At 39.0% G+C, this 19,673-nt stretch overlaps 1 protein-coding gene across 3 annotated transcripts in view; it reads left to right on the top strand.

Moving 5' to 3' along the window:
• MOB3B (MOB kinase activator 3B) overlaps positions 1 to 19,673 on the top strand; it is a 252,474-nt gene that overhangs the window by 187,932 nt on the left and 44,869 nt on the right. For all 3 annotated transcript variants that reach the window (XM_075210002.1, XM_075210011.1, XM_075209992.1), the window contains exon 2: positions 12,740 to 13,266. In XM_075210002.1, coding sequence (XP_075066103.1) covers positions 12,849 to 13,266 — 418 coding nt within the window. In that variant the 5' untranslated portion in view covers positions 12,740 to 12,848. The remainder of the gene's footprint in view (positions 1 to 12,739; positions 13,267 to 19,673) is intronic.

The raw sequence follows: 19,673 nt of genomic DNA on the forward strand, positions 1-19,673 counted from the left end.
TCTAAAAAAAACTGTGATCCCCCCCGGGAAAAGAAACCCCTGTTCATGTACTACAGAATATTACAGAGTTGCTTTAGCTTCTTCGATAACTCTTGGTTAGGATAAATCTATCTTCTTCACTACCACTTTAAGTTCTCTCACAACTCTCCCAAAGGTGGGTGTGCTTCCTTTATGACATCTGCAGTTACCTGTAAGTACTGTTGCTAATCCCCAAATAATTCAGTTTTCTAGCCATAGAGGGATGTTTCACCTTTGAAGCGATACATAAATAAAATGAATAATTTCATCTGCAATTCATTGGTTTTAGTTTTACAACAGTCCTCCATCTTTGTACTTTTTGGGGAAGAGTATCCCTGGGGGGATCCATAACATAATGTCTGCTGCCTGGCACTTCCCTTACTGATTCACATTCAAGAGAAGAATTAAAAACAGTGGCTGGGCCGTGTTGTGGGCTTGATAGGTTTTCTCAAGAAAGAGTGATAAAATAATACGTAAAACAGATTGCGATATGGATGTACTCCTTTAGCTCTTGAGAACAAGATAAAATGTACCCCTAGTGAAGACAGCCAATTTATGATTCAGCCCATCAATTGCCTCAGGCCTAGTGAATTCGCCAGAATGCCGCATTCTCACAAATATTGATTTAGCTGACAAAATCGTTGCCTTTATTTGTATAGGTAACAGGTGCACTTAATGGAAATATGGCCACACATACACATAATGCACCACTGAGGTCCATGCTTCTTTCGCCATTAGTCTGTTTTGCTTGTTGCTAAAGGAGAGCTAAGAGAACATATTTTTCATATGTTACAATACTGAGTGAAGTTTAGTGCCTCACATTTACTTGGCTTTTACAGCTTATCGGCTTACCCAGAAGGTCATTTCATAGTTCACCTCTGTCCAAACTGGAAGCTGCCATAAAAGTAAAAATGGCCCTCCCACTGCTGTACTTAAATGTCATGGACATTCCCCGAGTTATTACACAGAAGAACTCAGGATCTATAATAAATATAAATAGTTTACAAGTACCAATAAAGAAAAAGTTTATAACAGCCCTCTGTGTTCATGGAAACAGCTTTGTCACCGTAGAGTACTGCACTGTGCAAGCTGCAGCAGTGGACTGCAGCTGGGGGTAAATGTATGAAGCTCCCATTTCTGCAAATGGGTGACTTTGCAGGGTAAATTTAAAGCGGCGATGGCTTGTAATGGCAAGTTTGTCTTTACAAGCCATCGCCACTTTAAATTTCTCCTGCAAAGTCACCGGTTTCCAACGACTTGCAGAAATGGAAGCTTCATACATTTACCCCCAGCAGGTGTCAGTGTGCAATTTTTCTGAGATGCCAAGGAGTAGTGTGGCGTTGTTCTGGGATCCCAAATGAGGCAGTTCCCAATAGGATGTATTGATGTCTGACAATCAGGGGACTCCAAAATGAATTATATCCCACAGGCTGTGCCCCTCTGAACCACAAGAAATCCATTATGTTTAATTTATTACTAATTTGTAAAGTGGTACTCTTCAACTTCCACATACGGTTGTATTATTCTCTTTTCATAAAAGTATTTCACTGAGAACCAAAGGATATTGCAAACTTACCAACCTGTGGGATAAAAGCATGGGGACATTTAAAAAGTAACTGTTGTATGACCATCAGTACATATCAATCTAAAATAAACATTCACAGATCCCATATGTCCTGCTTTTTCCAGTATATCTAATTTTTGTGTGTATAGGTTTGATACTCTGAATACTGATGCACCTAGATTAACAAGATATAGGATTAATTGGTGGAAGGAAGAAAGAAGTGGACCGTTATAGATAAACTTAACGTCATGCCACACAGGTGCCCTGATTTTGTGTTTCAAAGTTATGGAAGCAGTATGCATTACAAAAAATCTCAGTATATATTACAGTATATTATATTATATGATTAATTCACAACACCTAATTTCTAAGGTTATTTTATGATTCATTGTTTCATTGGTTTTTGTTGTCATAACCCATTGTTTCCGGTTAATGTAACAGAAGTTTCAGCACTGCTGAGGTATCTTACCCGATGCACAGGTAACATGGTGCCCTTTGTGACTATATTTTTACATTTGTTTTAAATGGGGCAGAGCTCCACAGGGCACTTTGTGTTAAAAAAATGTGGTAGCATTTAGTAGGCACTAGAAAGGTACTTATAATATCCTTGGATAGGATAGACTCAGGAGGCTGTATTTCAGAACATCACATACACCATCACTCACACTATGCTTTATGATGGACAGATTGCCATTTTCCATAAATTATAGCTGCAATCCAATGAAACAATGATTGTGTTTTAACATTAAACATCGTAGCAAGCTATAAGAAGAACGTTGGTAAATACCAATTTCCTTGGTTTCTTTCTTCAGGCTGCTAGTAATGATTTATAAATATGCATAGTGTCATGGACTACTTTAGCAACCACAGTCACATGGCACATGGTGTAGTGATCAGAGAAGCATTGGAACACCCCTCCCAGTTTTGTCTGCTTTGAGCAGGGTAAAAGTATCTCCTTCCTCCTCCCCCCCCCCTCTGCCTTCACATAAGATGCTCAGAGCTGTGAGACTGTGCCTGTATAACTTGTAGCCATATTTTGTTACCTCCAGAGAGATTTTGAAAAGGAGACAATGATTTGTAGAATGGACTACTAAGCAACAATGCATGTCAGATGCATGCTTAAAGGGTACTTAACTTGCTATTTGAAAGGGGAAAATAAACTGTATATACAGGGTGGCTGCTTTAATATATATCAGTATATATTTCACCATAAAGATTGTTTATTACACATAAGGGTTTATTGGTCTTGTCAGTGTGCCAATGTATATTGCATCAATCACAATATGTTGGCCTGTGACTGGTAATTGAATCTCTTATCTGTAATGCTTGGAATTTTACGGAAAGGGATTTTTCCAGACTTTGTGGATAGGGGATTTTTCCAGAATTTGGGCACCATGTCTAAAAAAAGCACTAATTTATTAAATTGTTAAGCAGTGCTCCACACAGTGACTGGAGCTGCAGGTGTATGTTAGAATTAGGTCCACTGACTAATGAAGGCACATATTTTTTTTCCAGCATGTTAAAAGCATTTTAATCTATGGAATGCTGCTTAGTCACAATACCAATAACAGAACATGAGGTCAAACGTACACAGTTTAGAGAGCTTGAAAAACATGAAGGATTATTGAATAACTTGCAAACACATTTTTTTTCCTTATATTAACATGTGCCAGAAACAGGAAACATGTATATTTTCAGCATCACTGAGAACTAAATTAACAGCATGGCTGTGATGCTGCATTTATAAACATTTGGCAATAGATATCATGTTGTATAAAGGCTGATGCTGCAAAAACAAATACTGTTTTATTAGCCTATCATATTTGTGCCTCTAACTGCAAAAAACAAACAAACTGGTGGTTATGTGATCCAGATTTAAAGACAACCAACAGGCTGCATTTTTCTGGGAATTGGATTTTTGTAGATACTAATCCCAGCTGTCACCTGGGAAGGACCTACCAGGGTACTGGATGTACGATAATACCAGAAATATACCAGATTGGTGTTGTTACCAGGAATATATGTTGGATAGATGATGATACCAGGAATATACAGGGCTGCCAAGAGGAATTCAGGGCCCAGGTAACAACATCATGGGGCTCTTCTTATAGTTGAATATTTAAAAAAAAAACTGCGCCACAGTTTAGTGGGTGTGTTCCTACAATTGGGGGCCGTGGCTAGCTGGTGAAATGCGCTCCTACAGAAAAAAAACCTGCATTGTTGTGTACACCTTTGGCACAAGGGTGCAGTGCCCGCTCACCGGAGCGTGACATATGTCCCAGCACTCCTGACTTTCAGGACATCTAGCACCTTTGTGTAGTATATAAAGAATGCAGTGTGTACATAAAGAGTTCACAGTCTTGGCCTGCCCCTTACATTGGGCAGAACAGTCACCAAAAATTGTGTTTGTCCCACTAGAATCACAATCCTGCTCTCTCCTACCTGTTCTAGTCACTGTCACCACCTGTGGCTGCAGCTTTCTTTAGTTGCAGTTTGTCTGGATCCTGGAATGTTGGTGGCCTATTTGGAAAACAAAATGGGTACATTTAGAAAATTCCAACCAGCCCCGGCGTTACATCAATAGCACCGACAATAATAATTAGGCTTCCTCCAGCCCCAACATTAAAGCATTCTTACTGGTTATTAGGTCGCCTCACAACAGCACATGATATAATTCCCAGGATCTGTCATGTGTTGTTTTCTCCAGCAAACAGTCCTTCAAGGTACCTGCCAGCAGTATGGAAAATCATCTAGAAACGGGGACTTTTGTCAACTTTTCCTTTCTAATACTACTGTTATATTTTTATATTTTTTCACTTGGAATTTCTTTTGATATATCAGAGATTTTATGTACTATTGGTTATAGTTTATATTTATTTCCTTGTCAATGTTGCTGTACACATTTTCATAGGTCAATTCCTAACTTTTTAAGATTGTATTGTACATCATAGACTTGACCAGACTGCTAGATGTATATGGTATAAGTGCTTGAGGGGTCTACGTATTTGTGTTAGGAATCACACCCTTGTTCCCTTTCCAATAACTGTTTCAGATATTGCCCACCAATCTCTGTTCTTGTCTTCTTGGATCCATCCCTGACTCTCTAAACCGACTCTTCCCGTACTCTTTCCTCCTTTCTCCACTCCCCTACTCTCAAACAGATTCCTGTTCCCCATTTCTTCCCCGCACATTTTTTTATTTTGCCCAATACTTGTTAAAATTATTTTACATGCCATTCCAGACATATCTGTATGTACTATTAGTTGCTTTTCTATATTGTAATATGCACATATATTGGCACAAGTATTTATTGTGTTGACCAGTGAATAAAGTATAAAAAAAATACACATCTGAATATTGACTGCTGGAACATACAGTATATGTGCTGGGTTTTAATTATGAGACTGCATACAAAAGTCAACAATTCTTGACCTGTCAACTCACTTGGGTGGATAATATAGTTTGTGTAATGATTGTCTCTTCATCTGACACTAGCAATGTGGGCAGTTATTTGATTATCCAAGCAGTAAACATTCACTGATCCACAGCTGTTGGTGTAAAATATCTAACTTTTGTCTGGGGCATCATGCTAGTTTTTTTTTTTTTATGGCTGCAATTCTTAAGGGACAGATACATTAGTCAGGGCTTTTGTTATGACACTGCCATTGTGTTGAGGATTAGACAAATGATGTTAGCAATTCAAATCCACATCTGTCTCCTTGTTTAGTAAGACTAGTGTAAGGCAATACTGTCTCTACAAATGATCACAAATGTTGTCTTATGTATTATGTTGCACCGGTCACTAAATTAAACTATAATCTATGTTTAGCATAGAACAAATGATTTGTTTTTCTATAAATGTAATTTAAAGCACATGAGCTTATTAAATATGGAAACATTGGGCCTGGTTCATTAAGGATCTTAACTTGAGAAACTTCTTATTTCAGTGTCCTGGACAAAACCATGTTGCAATGCAAGGGGTGCAAATTAGTATTCTGTTTTGCACATAAGTTAAATACTGACTGTTTTTTCATGTAGCACACAAATATCAACTTTAAATTTCAGTGTACAAATAAGCTATCAAGTATTTGTGTGCTACATGAAAAAACAGGCAGTATTTAACTTATGTGCAAAACAGAATACTAATTTGCACTTGAGGTCAGAGCTCTGTGTGGGCCAGTCAAGTTCTTCCACACCGAACTCATCAAACCATGTCTTTGTAGTCCTTGTCGTGTGCACTGGGGCACAGTCATATTGGAATAGAAACCGGCCTTTCCCATACTGTTGCCACAAAGTTGGAAGCATAACATTGTCCAAAATAACTTGGCAGGGTAAATCATTAAGATTACCCTTCACTAGAGTTAAGGGGTCAAGACCTTGAAAAACAGCCCCATACCATTATCCCTCCTCCACCAAACTTCACAGTTGGCAAAATGCAGTCGGGTAGGTAACGTTCCCCCAGCATCCACCAAACTCAGACTCACCCAACTGACTGCCAAACAGAGAAGCGCGATTCATCACTCCACAGAACACCTTTCCAATGCTGCACAGTCCAGTATCTGTGTGCTTTACACCACTCCATCTGATGCTTTGCATTGGTCTTGGTGATGTGAGGCTTGCATGCAGCTGCTCGGCCATTGAAACCCATTCCATTAAGCTCCCGCCGCACAGTTTTTGTGCTTACATTAATGGCAGGGGAAGTTCGGAACTCTTCAGCTATGGAATCAGCAGATCGTTAGCGACTTTTACGCACCACCCGCCTTAGCAGTCGTTGACCCCACTCTGTGATTTTACGTGGTCTTCCACTTCGTGGCTGTTCCTAAATGCTCCCACTTTCTAATAATCTTTTTTACAGTTGGCCGTGGAATATTCAGCAGAGATGAGATTTCACAAATCGTCTTATTGCAAAGGTGGCATCCTATCACAGAACCACGCTTGAAGTCACTGAGCTCTTTAGATTGACCCATTTTGTATCACAAATATTTGCAAATAGAGACTGCATGGCTAAGTGCTTGATTTTATACACCTCTGGCATCGGGTCTGATTGAAATACCTCAATTCAATAATTCACAGGTGTGGCCAAATACTTTTGTCCATGTAGTGTGTTTCCCTGAGTGGAAGTTAATATGTCACTTACAAGGCTTAGTTAATATAAAATGAACCATTACATAGACACCAACTAGGCAGTGTCCTGTATAGCCAATTTATGGATCATGGTTCAAAACAGTTTTGACAAAACTTGATTATGTACTCTGTCTGCCTGACTCCTGACAGTGATCAGAAGGTGACATACTCTCTGTAACATATAGGAGCATGTAGTGAATAAGTTTAAACAGTTTAACTAATAAATTATTTATACTCCATTCATACTGCACCAAAATCCCGGGTTTTTCCTGGGTCGAGCTCAAACGACCCGGGTCTTGGTGCAGTATGAATGGTACAAGCGAAAAATCCCGGGTCTTGAACACAGGATTTATCGAGGGGTAATTTCCGGGGTTGGACCCGGGTTGCCTGCACTATTAATGGGGGAGAGAGAGATTGAGATTTCAGCCAATGAAAACTGCTCTGGTGATGACTCCCACAAATTGCCAGGGCACAGACTTGTGCAGTATGAATGGGGTCAACCCGCCAAATTCCCGGGTCCAAGGTGCAGTATGAATGGTGTTTCTGAGCTGTGACGCTCAGGCGGCTTCAAAAACCCGGGATATTGCAGGGGCGGCAGTATGAAAGTGGTATTATTGACTAGATTTAAAAAGAAGTGCAGTAAAATTAAATTCATCCTGTACCACACTATTTCAAAATATATAGTGTTACTTACAACTTTCTTTGCGGTAATAGAATTAAAATAATGTACCAAGTGTTAAATGGGTTACATGGAAATATTTCTTTATTATTATAGTAAATAAAATCCGTTTATGTATTCTGATAATGGGAATCATTTACAAATCACTTTGGGTGTGCAGCACATATTTTCAGAAGCAATTTTGGCTATTTGTACCACACATTGCCTATGTAGCTGCCAACCCCTATATGGAATGTCACCATAAAAATGATGTGCAAAAATAGATTCATACTGAAACAGAACAGAAAGAATCAGGTTGTAGACTGCAAACCATATATTTTCATATTCAGATATGTCCTACATTGTGTTTTTCCTTAGTAATGTAAATCTAAAATGTATTTTTCAGTTTCATATATGCTAATACTTTCCTTATATGCTAATACTGTCCTTATAGGAGAATTTTGAAAAGAACAAAGTTGAATCTTTCAGGTCATCAATGAAGCACACAGTCCTATAAATCTGTTACAAAAGTTTTCACTTTTTAGCTGCAAATATTTTTGGGCTATTGAGAGTATCCAAAAATCTGAGGAAATTTACAATTGATTACATTATTACATAAGCTGGCATGAATGATATATATTTTTTAAAGCATACTTTCAATCCAAAGGGATTATTCACATAGACATTGAAAAACTACGCCTAAAAGCGTAGAGATAACCTAATACTTTGTTATTCAAAGCCTCCCTGCAGCATAGTGTACTATGTACTTAATGAGCGATCCAATAAAATGCTTGGCAGAAAGTGTGTGTGTACATATCCATTCACTTATATTATGTTTTGGATTTCAGTGTTAAAATGTTTTATCCAGCCTTTAAGAATGTTTATTGGGCACAAAGGGGCTAATGCTAAGTTAAGCCCACACACAGTATCGTCTGCATAGTTGCATATGAAGAGCTAGTAGCATCTGACATTTGGAGAGACGAAAAAGGGGCAAGAAGATGCATGCAAGTACAGGAAGGGCATGTTCACGTAATGATGCTGACCTGCAGGGACACACAGACAAGCCTGTCAGTAGCCATATTTTTTGCAGATGACTGAGGGTTGGTGCAAAGCTCTGTTCTGTCATCAACACAGATCAGAAAGATCGCTCTGTCGTTGAGGACAGACAAGGGAGTTTCTAACTCCCATTGTCCTATAGATTGTAAGTTTGCGAGTAGGGTTCTCTTACCTCTCTGTCTGTCTTACCCAGTATTGTTTTATCAATGTTTGTTCCCAATTGTAAAGCGCTACGGAATTTGCTGGCGCTATATAAATAAATGTTGATGATGATGATGATGAGCCACCCGGCTCTTGTTTGTCCTATTATAATTGGCACTGTGTTAGAGCACTGCAGCCAGAAGAGTGTGTTGGACCACTGACCACCAGTCTGATTAGCCCTGGCAGAGGCTCAGCAGCCAGGCATAAAACAATTAAATTAATTATAAAAAAACAGATTTAAGTGTGTTCAGTCCAGCCAGCAAGCAGGCAATAACTGCCTTTATAAAGGATAAAGGATTTAAGTGTTGACAATAACTTCCAACAATTTTCGTTAATATTATTGCAAAGTATTACACTGCCCTCACCCGGCTATTTCTTAATGCCACTCGGCTGGCAAAATTTTCTGAGGAAAACACAGAGAAATAATTGGATGTCCAGAAGGACATCTGATTGCTTTTTGTATGTGAGCCATTACCTCCCGAGTCATAGGCGTTCTTAATCATCATCGCTTAAAAGTGTGATCTGAGAGAAGTGCAGGAACATAAACTGCTTATGCTTTATGGTCAGTAGTTGATGTGGGCTGGTACATAGTAGTATGCCATACCCAGGGCCGCCAAGAGGAATTTTGGCCCCCGGTACAGCAACTTCTTGGGGCCCCTCCATAGCTGATGAAAAGAGATTGTGGCCACAACACGTTGGTGGCTCCTCCCACTACACAGGCAGGCCTTTGCCTCAGTAATATGTACCTGCTAACACCCCGCACATACACACACGCACCACCCTCTCGGCTCCTTTGGCCATACTGCCGCTTCCCCTACTAAATTTCCATACACTTATATTTTCCATACCCCATACCCCCACATCTAAATTTTTACTACGACCTCTGCTTATGGTTCTCTTTAAGTAGAGGAGTGCAGATGCATATATTACACCTGTGATATTCAAAACATTAGGCTGGTTACCTATTGGCGTTTTGACTGCAACTGACTTGCGTTTTTAAACAAGTGCACAGCATGCACACCTATGTAAAAATAAAGCAAATATGTTATATATGTCTATATCTATTTGTGTTTAAAATTGCTTCTGTGTGCAAAGCATGTCACTGCACTTGAAAAAGTCCACTTCTCTTTAAGGGAGCTCATTGTGTATATACCCACTAGAGGTTAACAAAAACAGGCTAGCCAGCGTTTTTGCTGCATTTTTCCATTGTATATCAATGGCCCATTTATTTCAATGGAGGAGAGCTACATGTAAAAACCCCATTGAAATGAGCCATTGACATGAATGGAGCTGCACAACACTGGTGTTATTTTCCCTCACATCAATAGAGATGGGTATATTTACTAAACTGCGGGTTTGAAAAAGTGGAGATATTGCCTATAGCAGCCAATCAGAATCTAGTTATGCCTATGTTGCTATAGGCAACATCTCCACTTTTTCAAACCCGCAGTTTAGTAAAAATACCCCTCAATCTCTATTGGTTTGTGGTCAAAGCAAGGAGTATCCGAGTCTTTCACTCATCACTTGCCAATCTAAGTGTCAAGTGCGGGAAACAAGTTGTAATTGGTTAAGTGGTTTTTACACTCCTGTTCTCTCATCCTGCGGCGATTTCCCAGCAGAGCAGTTTGCATTGTACCGTATGATTTTTTTTTTTTATGATTTTTTTTCCCAGTGAATTAAAAGACGATTTTTCTAAAGATTAACAGAATATATTTCTGTGGCTTTGGCAAGTTTTTATTTAACATTCATCTTTTTTATATTTATAGTTTCATAGTTGATGAGGTTGACAAAAGACACCAGTACATTAAGTTTAACCTGGTTTTGGATCTCCTGCGATCCCTCTCTTATATTTACATTTTATGAATTTTTGTAGTGTAATGGACTCCTTACCACTATATTGGCATCCCCTGGGATGGCAAAGGCTACTCCAGGGGGTAAATGTATCAATCTGCGAGTTTCCGGCGGGTTTGCAAGCAGATTATAGTTATCCTTTATTATATTCTACAAAATGATAGCTGGAATCTGATTGGTTGCTATAGGCAACATCTATAATTTTCAAATCTGCTGAAAACTCACAGCTTGATACATTTACCCCCAGAAGTTAGTACTCCTCAGTACTCTGGTACCCACAGCTCAGAGATGCTGGGAAGAGCACCAGTGCTTTTGAGGCTGAGGGCTGCTGCTCCCATCCCCATAGAGATTCCATGTTCATGCTGATAAGCTTGGGTTGGTTCCTCTATGACAGGGAACCCCATGATCATTGTCCGCCTAATTTACAGAGAACCAGCCCAGGCTCTCTAGAGCTAGGATTGGTTGAGCAAGTTTTAGGTGTGTTTTCTTTACACACGCGTGAACATAGACAAACTTACATTCATGTCAATGGGATTATATAATAAACGCATTGTAAGCAAAATGAGATGCAATTCAAAAGTGTTTATATGTGCATTTGGCTTAAACAAAATAACTTCCTGTTTCTTCAGACACATGTTTAAAACAACACAGACTGAAAACATTTGTAATTGCATACATAATAGCAAAGCAGTTTATATGTGTTTTAACATGCTTCAAAAGGGGCATTATATACAGTGGTGTTTATGTAGCCTTACATAGGCAAATCCACAAGGGCCAGTCAGATAATGGCTGAAGATGACATAATTGTTACCTATTTTGGATTAATAATATTTTATACAAATGTCACAGTTTTCAGTGTTCTAGTTGGAAGCTATATTATGTAAGCTTGTAGCTTTTCCACCCTTTAAGATTTTGACACTTTTTAGTGTGCTGCAAAGAAAAGGCACCAATTAGCTGGGAGTGTTGTCTGTTGCTTTGATGGCCTGAGCCAAGCTAATTATATTAGAGCGAATGGAGAAACGGATATCACCAAGTGTGACCTAACTGCTGTGAAAAGCCTTTACAGAGACAGAGTAGACTTGGCTGTATTTCCAAACCATGAAACAAAGATTATTAAAGGATATATACATTCATTTGTTTCTGTAAATTTATATCATGCAGTTAATTACTCATTATTTTTCCCACCAGAAGGCAGCAAAAGAGTTAAGGTATGGGCACATTGGGGTGTTTTATAATCAAAAATTCATATTAAAACACATGTTTTTTTCAGATGAGTTTATTGCATGTTTTCTAGAGGAAAAAAAAGGGGGTAATTGTTAATTATACTCTTGTGAGTGCTGCCCGCACATTCTAATCAGATCACACATCGGCTCAGAACAGAGAGGCAGCGGTTTTGGGCTGATAGGCAGGCAGCAGGTTCGGGGTGACACACAAGCAGGCAGGCAGCAGGTTCGGGGTGACACACAAGCAGGCAGGCAGCAGGTTCGGGGTGACACACAAGCAGGCAGGCAGCAGGTTTGGGGTGACACACGAGCAGGCAGGCAGCAGGTTTGGGGTGACACACGAGCAGGCAGGCTGCAGGTTTGGGGTGACACATGAGCAGGCAGGCTGCAGGTTTGGGGTGACACACGAGCAGGCAGGCAGCAGGTTTGGGGTGACACACGAGCAGGCAGGCAGCAGGTTTGGGGTGACACACAAGCAGGCAGGCAGCAGGTTCGGGGTGACATACAAGCAAACAGGCAGCAGGTTTGGGGTGACACAAGCAGGCAGGCAGCAGGTTTGGGGTGACACACAAGCAGACAGGCATCAGTTTTGGGGTGACAGGAAGGCAGCAGATTTAGGGTGACACTCGGGCAGGCAGCAGGTTCGAAGTAACAGACAGGCAGGCAGTCAGCGGGATCAGGTTCAGTGTACAAGTACAAAAAATATGTCTTCATTTGGGTTTTTGTTTTTTAAAAAAAGTATAATGTGTTTTATGCTCTCCCCCTCAATGTTTTCTAAACCTTTAATGTTTTTCTAAGCTGAATGTTAACTCATGTTAACATAGAAATGCAGAAATCTAAACTGTTACTATTTCCCTAACATTGTTGAGTAAATAAAGGACAAACCCAAATTAAATGTAACACATAGAAGCAACTATCTATGTTATTCATGTGGTGTACTTAATGACAAATGTTTCATATGATAACATGTAAGTTATATGACGTGTAACTATAGGAACATATATATGATGTACATTCACACAACTTTATTTTTATTTTTTTTAGAAAATGAAGCCTTCCAGGAAGTAGACACTTGTCTCATACATATTTCTCCATCTTGTGGAAGACTAGTTCACTGGAGTGACCACAAGGATATAGCTCACGTACAAAAGACATGTCAATAGGACTAAAGCAAGTATTTAACAAGGACAAGACATTTAGGCCCAAGAGAAAATTTGATCCTGGCACACAAAGGTTTGAATTACATAAACGTGCGCAAGCATCTTTGAGCTCCGGAGTTGACTTGAAAGCCACAGTTCACCTGCCTGGTGGAGAAGACCTCAATGATTGGGTAGCTGTTCATGTGGTGGACTTTTTCAATCGAATTAATCTCATCTATGGTACCATATGTGACTTCTGCACTGAAAGGACCTGTCCTGTTATGTCTGGAGGTCCAAGATATGAATATAGATGGCAGGATGACCTGAAATACAAGAAACCCACTGCCTTACCAGCACCTCAGTATATGAACCTACTCATGGACTGGATTGAGGTGCAAATTAACAATGAAGATATATTCCCTACAAGTGTGGGTAAGTCTTAGTATTTCAACTAATTTGTTGTTTGTTATATATTTAAAATTATTTGCATATGAAAAAAAGAGGATCTTCAATTTGTCACTGTGTCTTCTTTAAACAAGCTCAATGATAAATTCCGGGTGCATTAAATAATATCAATGATCAATTCAGGGTGCTTATGGTCCCTGATGAAGAATAATTTTTATGCAAAACTGATGGGGTTGCTTCTCATATACCTGTGGTGCTGAGAGCCTGCAAGTAAGTTTAGCCACTTATGATGTTTTATAAATAGGGAATCATTGCTGGGGCCTCGAATTTCACTTGAGCTTGTCTAATTCATTTATATGGACAATGCTTTTTAATGGGCTCAGCGAATTTTGCTGAGTAGAGTAAAATCGTCCAAAATCACCTGAATTGCAAGTAAATTGATTTTCAATAGATTGGAGAGTTTGGGGGTTGAATGAACAAATAAATTTGGGCAATTTTAAGTTCTGAGCTCTCGCCGCTTGGAACGGATGACGGACACCACGAAGATCAACCAAAACTTAGCTCTACTATCCGTGAGTTCGCATGTGGACATACACTTTTGGGCACGACTATAATTTCATACTTGGAACCCATTGTGACTGTATCATTATCTGCCAATAACGATTGAAGTATAACGGAGATTAACACCATCACGGTTATAAGGAACAATCTTTTTATACATATGACTAATGTGGACTATATCATATAGGTTCATGTAGAACCAAATTAGCATATGGTAAACTATACTCTGGCCAGAGATTCTACATGTTTATGTGTTTTAAATAAAATGTTGTATATAAGTACATTTGAAGAGTGACAGATAATTTATAGTGTGGTGGAGCGCCAGGGAAACAACTTTTTTTCATATATTATTGTGAATGTTGGAGAGAGCATTCAGATCCCTAAGGGAAGCACCTCACTTTAACACATCCCATTTTGTGAGATAGACAGCGATTGGCATTTATCTATTCGAAAATCCAAATGTAGAGTTCATTTAACAAGATTCAGTGTGTCCATCAGCAGCTTGTTATATCACCATGTATAGCAGGGGCTCTGCCAAAAGGAAGAGGGAAATAAATCAATTAAGAATTTACTTTAAAAATAACTTTACAATAGAGGAAAGTGTAGAGAACACAGTCAAGTCTTTCACAAAGAGGACATATGTCAGTTATCAAACCACCATTAGCTAGTGCTACAAGAACAATTCTCTTCTGCACGTTTTGCAAAGGTTTTCTTTTTACACTATACATTTTTGGCATAATTCAAATACTCTCATGAGGGATGTTTTGTCAGAAGTCTCCTTCCAGGGCAGAAAGAAAAAAGAGCATTTAATCAGATTGTTTCCCAATCAGTGCAGCCTGGAGGGCGAGGGGGGGGGGGTGTTATTGTTTAAGCAGGATTATCCTGCTATAGTGGAATCCCTGAGCAAGTTACAGTCACCCTAAACAATTAAAACAAATAAACATTTGTTCTGTCTTCTTTCCTTTCACTAACATCTGTGTCTTTAAATCTGACATTACAAATAATTTGCGCGAGTTAGCTGTTTGCACACAGACCTAGACGAAATGCAGAACTGATGGTCAGTGCACCAATACACATTACAAACTTCTTATTGTAACCTATTCTTATTTTAAACTATTCCACCTACTGTTTACAAGTATAACTTTCAAATTGGCACAGATCGATACAACCCTGCCCCACACAATGTTCTAGCTAGGAACACAGTGTCCAAGTGGGAATATCCAAGTACAATCTATTATGCGGTACAGTACTTGATGGGGCAGCATAGGCAATCACAATGGAAGTATTACAGGTGGCTGCCTCTAGACCATTGATGGGCAACAGTCCACCTGCCTAGTCTTCACTTTATATGCCAATGGGCCTAGTTTTTTTTAATAAAATATATATATATATATATTAGTTTGCCATATATTTGTGAGACTGGTAGCATTGACATGTACAAGAATTTTAAAATTTTGTTTTGAGGTGTAGAAACAAGCATGGAGCTGTCTAGACAGGAATTCATGTATTTTACTGTATTTTGTTGACCTTGGTTATAACATCCTTTTGACATTATAGATATTGATATTCAATTAATTTTAACTTATAAAGCACAGTAAATAATAAAAAATAATAAATGTGTTCAGCATACAGAATGAGAAGAATTTTACTGCTCGCTTGGTCAAAAACAGGGACATTTCCAGGGACAAATCTTTAAAACATTGGACAGTCCCTGGAGATTAAGGTCAGTTGGTGATTATGATTTCAGATTGTGTTTGCTTGCCCTGTATCTTGCCATTGTTATATGTCCATTGTGTTACTCACTTTTTGTAAAACCAATTGTGTAGTTAGAGATAGCTTCCACATAATACAATACAACTATCTTTCTAAGCCATTGTGAATTAGTCTACCAGCTGGTCAACTCAACCAGACCTACTTGGTTTGCCCTATTTTCCCATCTCTTCTATGCTAGCCTATAAAGCAGATGCCTAGACCTCATTCTCATGGTTCCTCGGGTGACTGTTGCTATTGTTAAAAAATAATGGAACAGATGTCTTTGTTGCACAAAACAGCTAAGCGGCCTTGAAAGAAAAAAATGTCTTAATGTAATAGTAAAAGCAGACAATCCTATCAGTTTGTACAAATGCAAATTCATGTGAATCCTGCTGGTACAAGTTAACTAATTGCCCAGGCATAGTGATTCATAGCACACTACATGTTTTTATATTTTAACTAATAACATTTGTTTAATTGTCCATCCTCAGGGTATTCAAATAAACTTAGTGAATTTGATTATAGTAATATTTCATATAAATCGCTACGGACTCACTTAGCATCACTTGTCAATTAATAAATTCATAAAATTGTACAACTAATCATTTTTTCAGAGGGTTCAACAGAACAGTTAAACTTCTAGTGTATTCTGCTGTAAGGATTGAGAGAATACAATGAAACATGTAGCCATTAAAGAAATACTCGTGGTGTCGGCTAGCTGATAATGTCAAAAGGTAATCTCACTGAAACTGCTAAATTACTGTGCTTTGCCAACTGAGACAGATGAACACCTGAGGCCAAAATAGTAGTACAGATAGTGGTATAGGTCACGCTGTTCCCGGGCTAAGTGCAAGCATGAGAAATATGAATTGCATCTTCTAGCTTGCCCTACGACCCATTAGGCGGATGTGTTCTTGTTGTACTGTCATTAGCAGGGTGAGCTGTTGCATATTCAATATGATTTATCGTCATTTGGTTAACAGTCTAGTAAGCAGAATAGTCATGCATATATTTGTATTTCAACAGAAACGGATACATGATAATGAAAATACAATAGTGGATATGTGGAAACTCCTGCACACAAAACTTCTACAATAACCATAGCAACCAATTAGAGTGCGGAGTAACACTTTAAGCTTAGAACTACAAATTAACATGCCATAGACTGCACAGTTAATGTCCATAGTAATTCATATGTACAATTGTGATAATGGAAATCTTCAAACAATTTTAAAATAATAGCAGCTACCCAGTCAGCGTACATCTGAATGATTGGTAGCGGTTTTCCTTGTAAGCAGATACATGTTTCATGCCATGAGGTCTATTCATAATAGAAATGCATTGGGCCTGAATCTTAACAGAAAAAGTAAAAAAAAAAAAGTATATGTGACAAACTTGAAATTCTCAAATATGTTTAGAGAAATAGAAACTGTTCCTGGGTCAAATCATATCTAGAGAATCCACTACAACTGGAGGAACAAAGTTTTGACTGTCATCATAAATTTTTTTCACTGTGAGGGTAGATAGACTGTAGAGTTTACTACCAAATGAGGGTAGTAATGGCAGAAACATTGAATGGATTTCAAAATAGATTGGATTATTATAAATGTAATAAAGCAAAGCTGACATGTAATTGGTGATTAACATTTCCAGCTTCAGAAATCTTGATATTTTTATGAGACCCGTCTAACAGTGGCTACAAATCATGGTACAGGACCATTCGGGCTACTGAAAAATGGAGTGCGGCTATATTTTATGAGCCCCCTAGTATCAAGGCTCCCTGTCATGCACCAGATGACTGGATCTTTTGGATTTGGCCACACAAATATTATAGTGTACAATATGCTTACCTTTGCAGGCAATACCAAGCAGGTTATTACTGGCTATAATTCGAATTTTAAGACGTGTGCCAAAGGTGTTTCATTGTAAGAAGATTATCACACCTTTGTAATATTGAGGCTTTGAGAGGAGTTACCTGCGTTTCATATTACCAGTCTCAAATGCAAAGGAAAAAGAGAGCATTCTTTAAGTATGTATTTTCAGGAAGGGAAGCAAGAAATTCTAATAATATTAAAGGTGTTACTGTACATACAAAGAGATACCTTTTTATTCAGGTCTGTAATAAAGGGACTGACTGTGTATGTAGATGAGTGCTGGTGGACGCATTATTTGCTCCAAAGTTACGTATGTGGAATCTCATGTACCTGACACCAAAACAGCAGTATTTATGTGTTGGACAACCCTCAGGCATACAAATGTCTATACTTACACCCAACGATAGCCTGGGCAGTGTTAGTAATAAATGTGAATATGCCGTGTCCTATAGAGTACACTACAGAGAAAGGTGTATTTACTGTGTTGCATTTTCCATATAAACTGTAAATAAATAGAAACACTACCACATCTGTTGTTTAACCCTTTAAACATCCAATGGGGATCCTCCTTCCTGCAGTACTCCATATGGGAAATGACAAATAAGTAATCAGAGCAGAATACTAATCTATAAGCAATGCTAATTAAGTACTAATAAGTGCTGCAGATGTCATCATCATCATTGCGTATTTTACCCGTAAAAGATATGTCTCCTAAGATGCATTTCTGGGATCCATCCAAGTCTGATTATGTTGCGTCTCCAGGGGACGTATTGCGCTTGCGTGAACGCTGATGGTACCATGATACCAGGGGAACCCGTTAGCTCCCTACACCAAAAATATATTTATTTTCCCACGCGGGCAGATAGGTGGGCGCTGTCCCATCTTCCCAGTCAGATCGGGACATCAGAACAAGTGCATGCAATGGGGGAGGAGTGCATGCACAGAGCCGTGTTTTCCCTACATGTGCAGGATTTTTTCCGGGCTGCACCTACTTTGTGGAATTCCCTCCCTCGCACAGTAAGGCTTTCCTCTAGTCTTCAAACCTTCACTGAAAACCCACCTCTTCAGACAAGGTTATGATATTCCTCAACCATCATCTTAATTTCCCTAGATTACCCTATTGCCATCCTCTACACTGCTAACGCAAGACAACAACCTTCTGACCAACATTGCAACACACACAGCCCACTCAGTACTTTTACCTTTGCAGTCTGGCTGGTCCATTGTGCAATATGATGTAGCACATGCCCTTGTGTTTCTAACTCCCATTGTCCTGTAGATTGTAAGCTTTCGAGCAGGGTTCTCTTACCTCTCTGTCTGTATGTATTACCCAGTATTGTCTTATTAATGTTTGTTCCCAATTGTAAAGCGCTACGGAATTTGCTGGCGCTATATAAATAAATGTTGATGATGATGATGATGTGCAGTGAAGCACCTAACATCTTCATGGCACATGTACCAGTGGCGGATCCAGGTGGGGCTTGCTGCCGGTGGCTGCACACTATGTTCAGGTCCGTTCGCAGAGACAGGCAGGGAGAGTGTGCTGCTCTGATTGTGTTTTAAACACAATCAGAGCAGCCGGGCAGCACACTCTCCCTGCCTGTCTCAGCAAGCTCCACCTGGATCCGCCACTGGTACATGTGCCATGAAGAGGTTAGGTGCTTCACTGCCCCTGACGTGTACCGACCCCGGGCAGGGCTGTACATGGCCAGCGTAAGGAGATGCATAAAATCTAAATATGGATGCATTTTGGAGAGCATGCACAGTACTAAACTGCTTTATATGTACTTCTAGGGCATTAATGTTTTCCCAACTGTAAATGAGGCCATAACTGTGCAGGCTAATCCACATATCTTTATAGGGTCTACATTTATATCTATAATATTTATATCTATAAACTTAGTTTTTAAGGCAGTTTCATCTATGAAGAAAATAAGAACAACATGTTTTTTTTCTTATTTTCAAGCTTTTCAAGAACGATGCTGAAGTGTACATCTTTTATTACCAGGGATGTCATAAACTGCCCTTTAAATTCTGCTTTTATTCACACCATGTACTAATTTGCTTTCAACCTTGACTCTATCAGGGTTTACATACTCATACTATTCCGCCTTGTTTTCAGCTGACGACTCGCAGTAGTTTCTGACAGTGTGAAGAAACAAATCACAGTTACACGCTCCAATTAATATGAGATTATTTTTGGAGCCTAAGAAGTTTGCTGTTACCTTGGAAATGAACAAACACCAT

Source organism: Mixophyes fleayi, chromosome 1, assembly GCF_038048845.1.
Source record: "Mixophyes fleayi isolate aMixFle1 chromosome 1, aMixFle1.hap1, whole genome shotgun sequence".
Taxonomy (NCBI): domain Eukaryota; kingdom Metazoa; phylum Chordata; class Amphibia; order Anura; family Limnodynastidae; genus Mixophyes; species Mixophyes fleayi.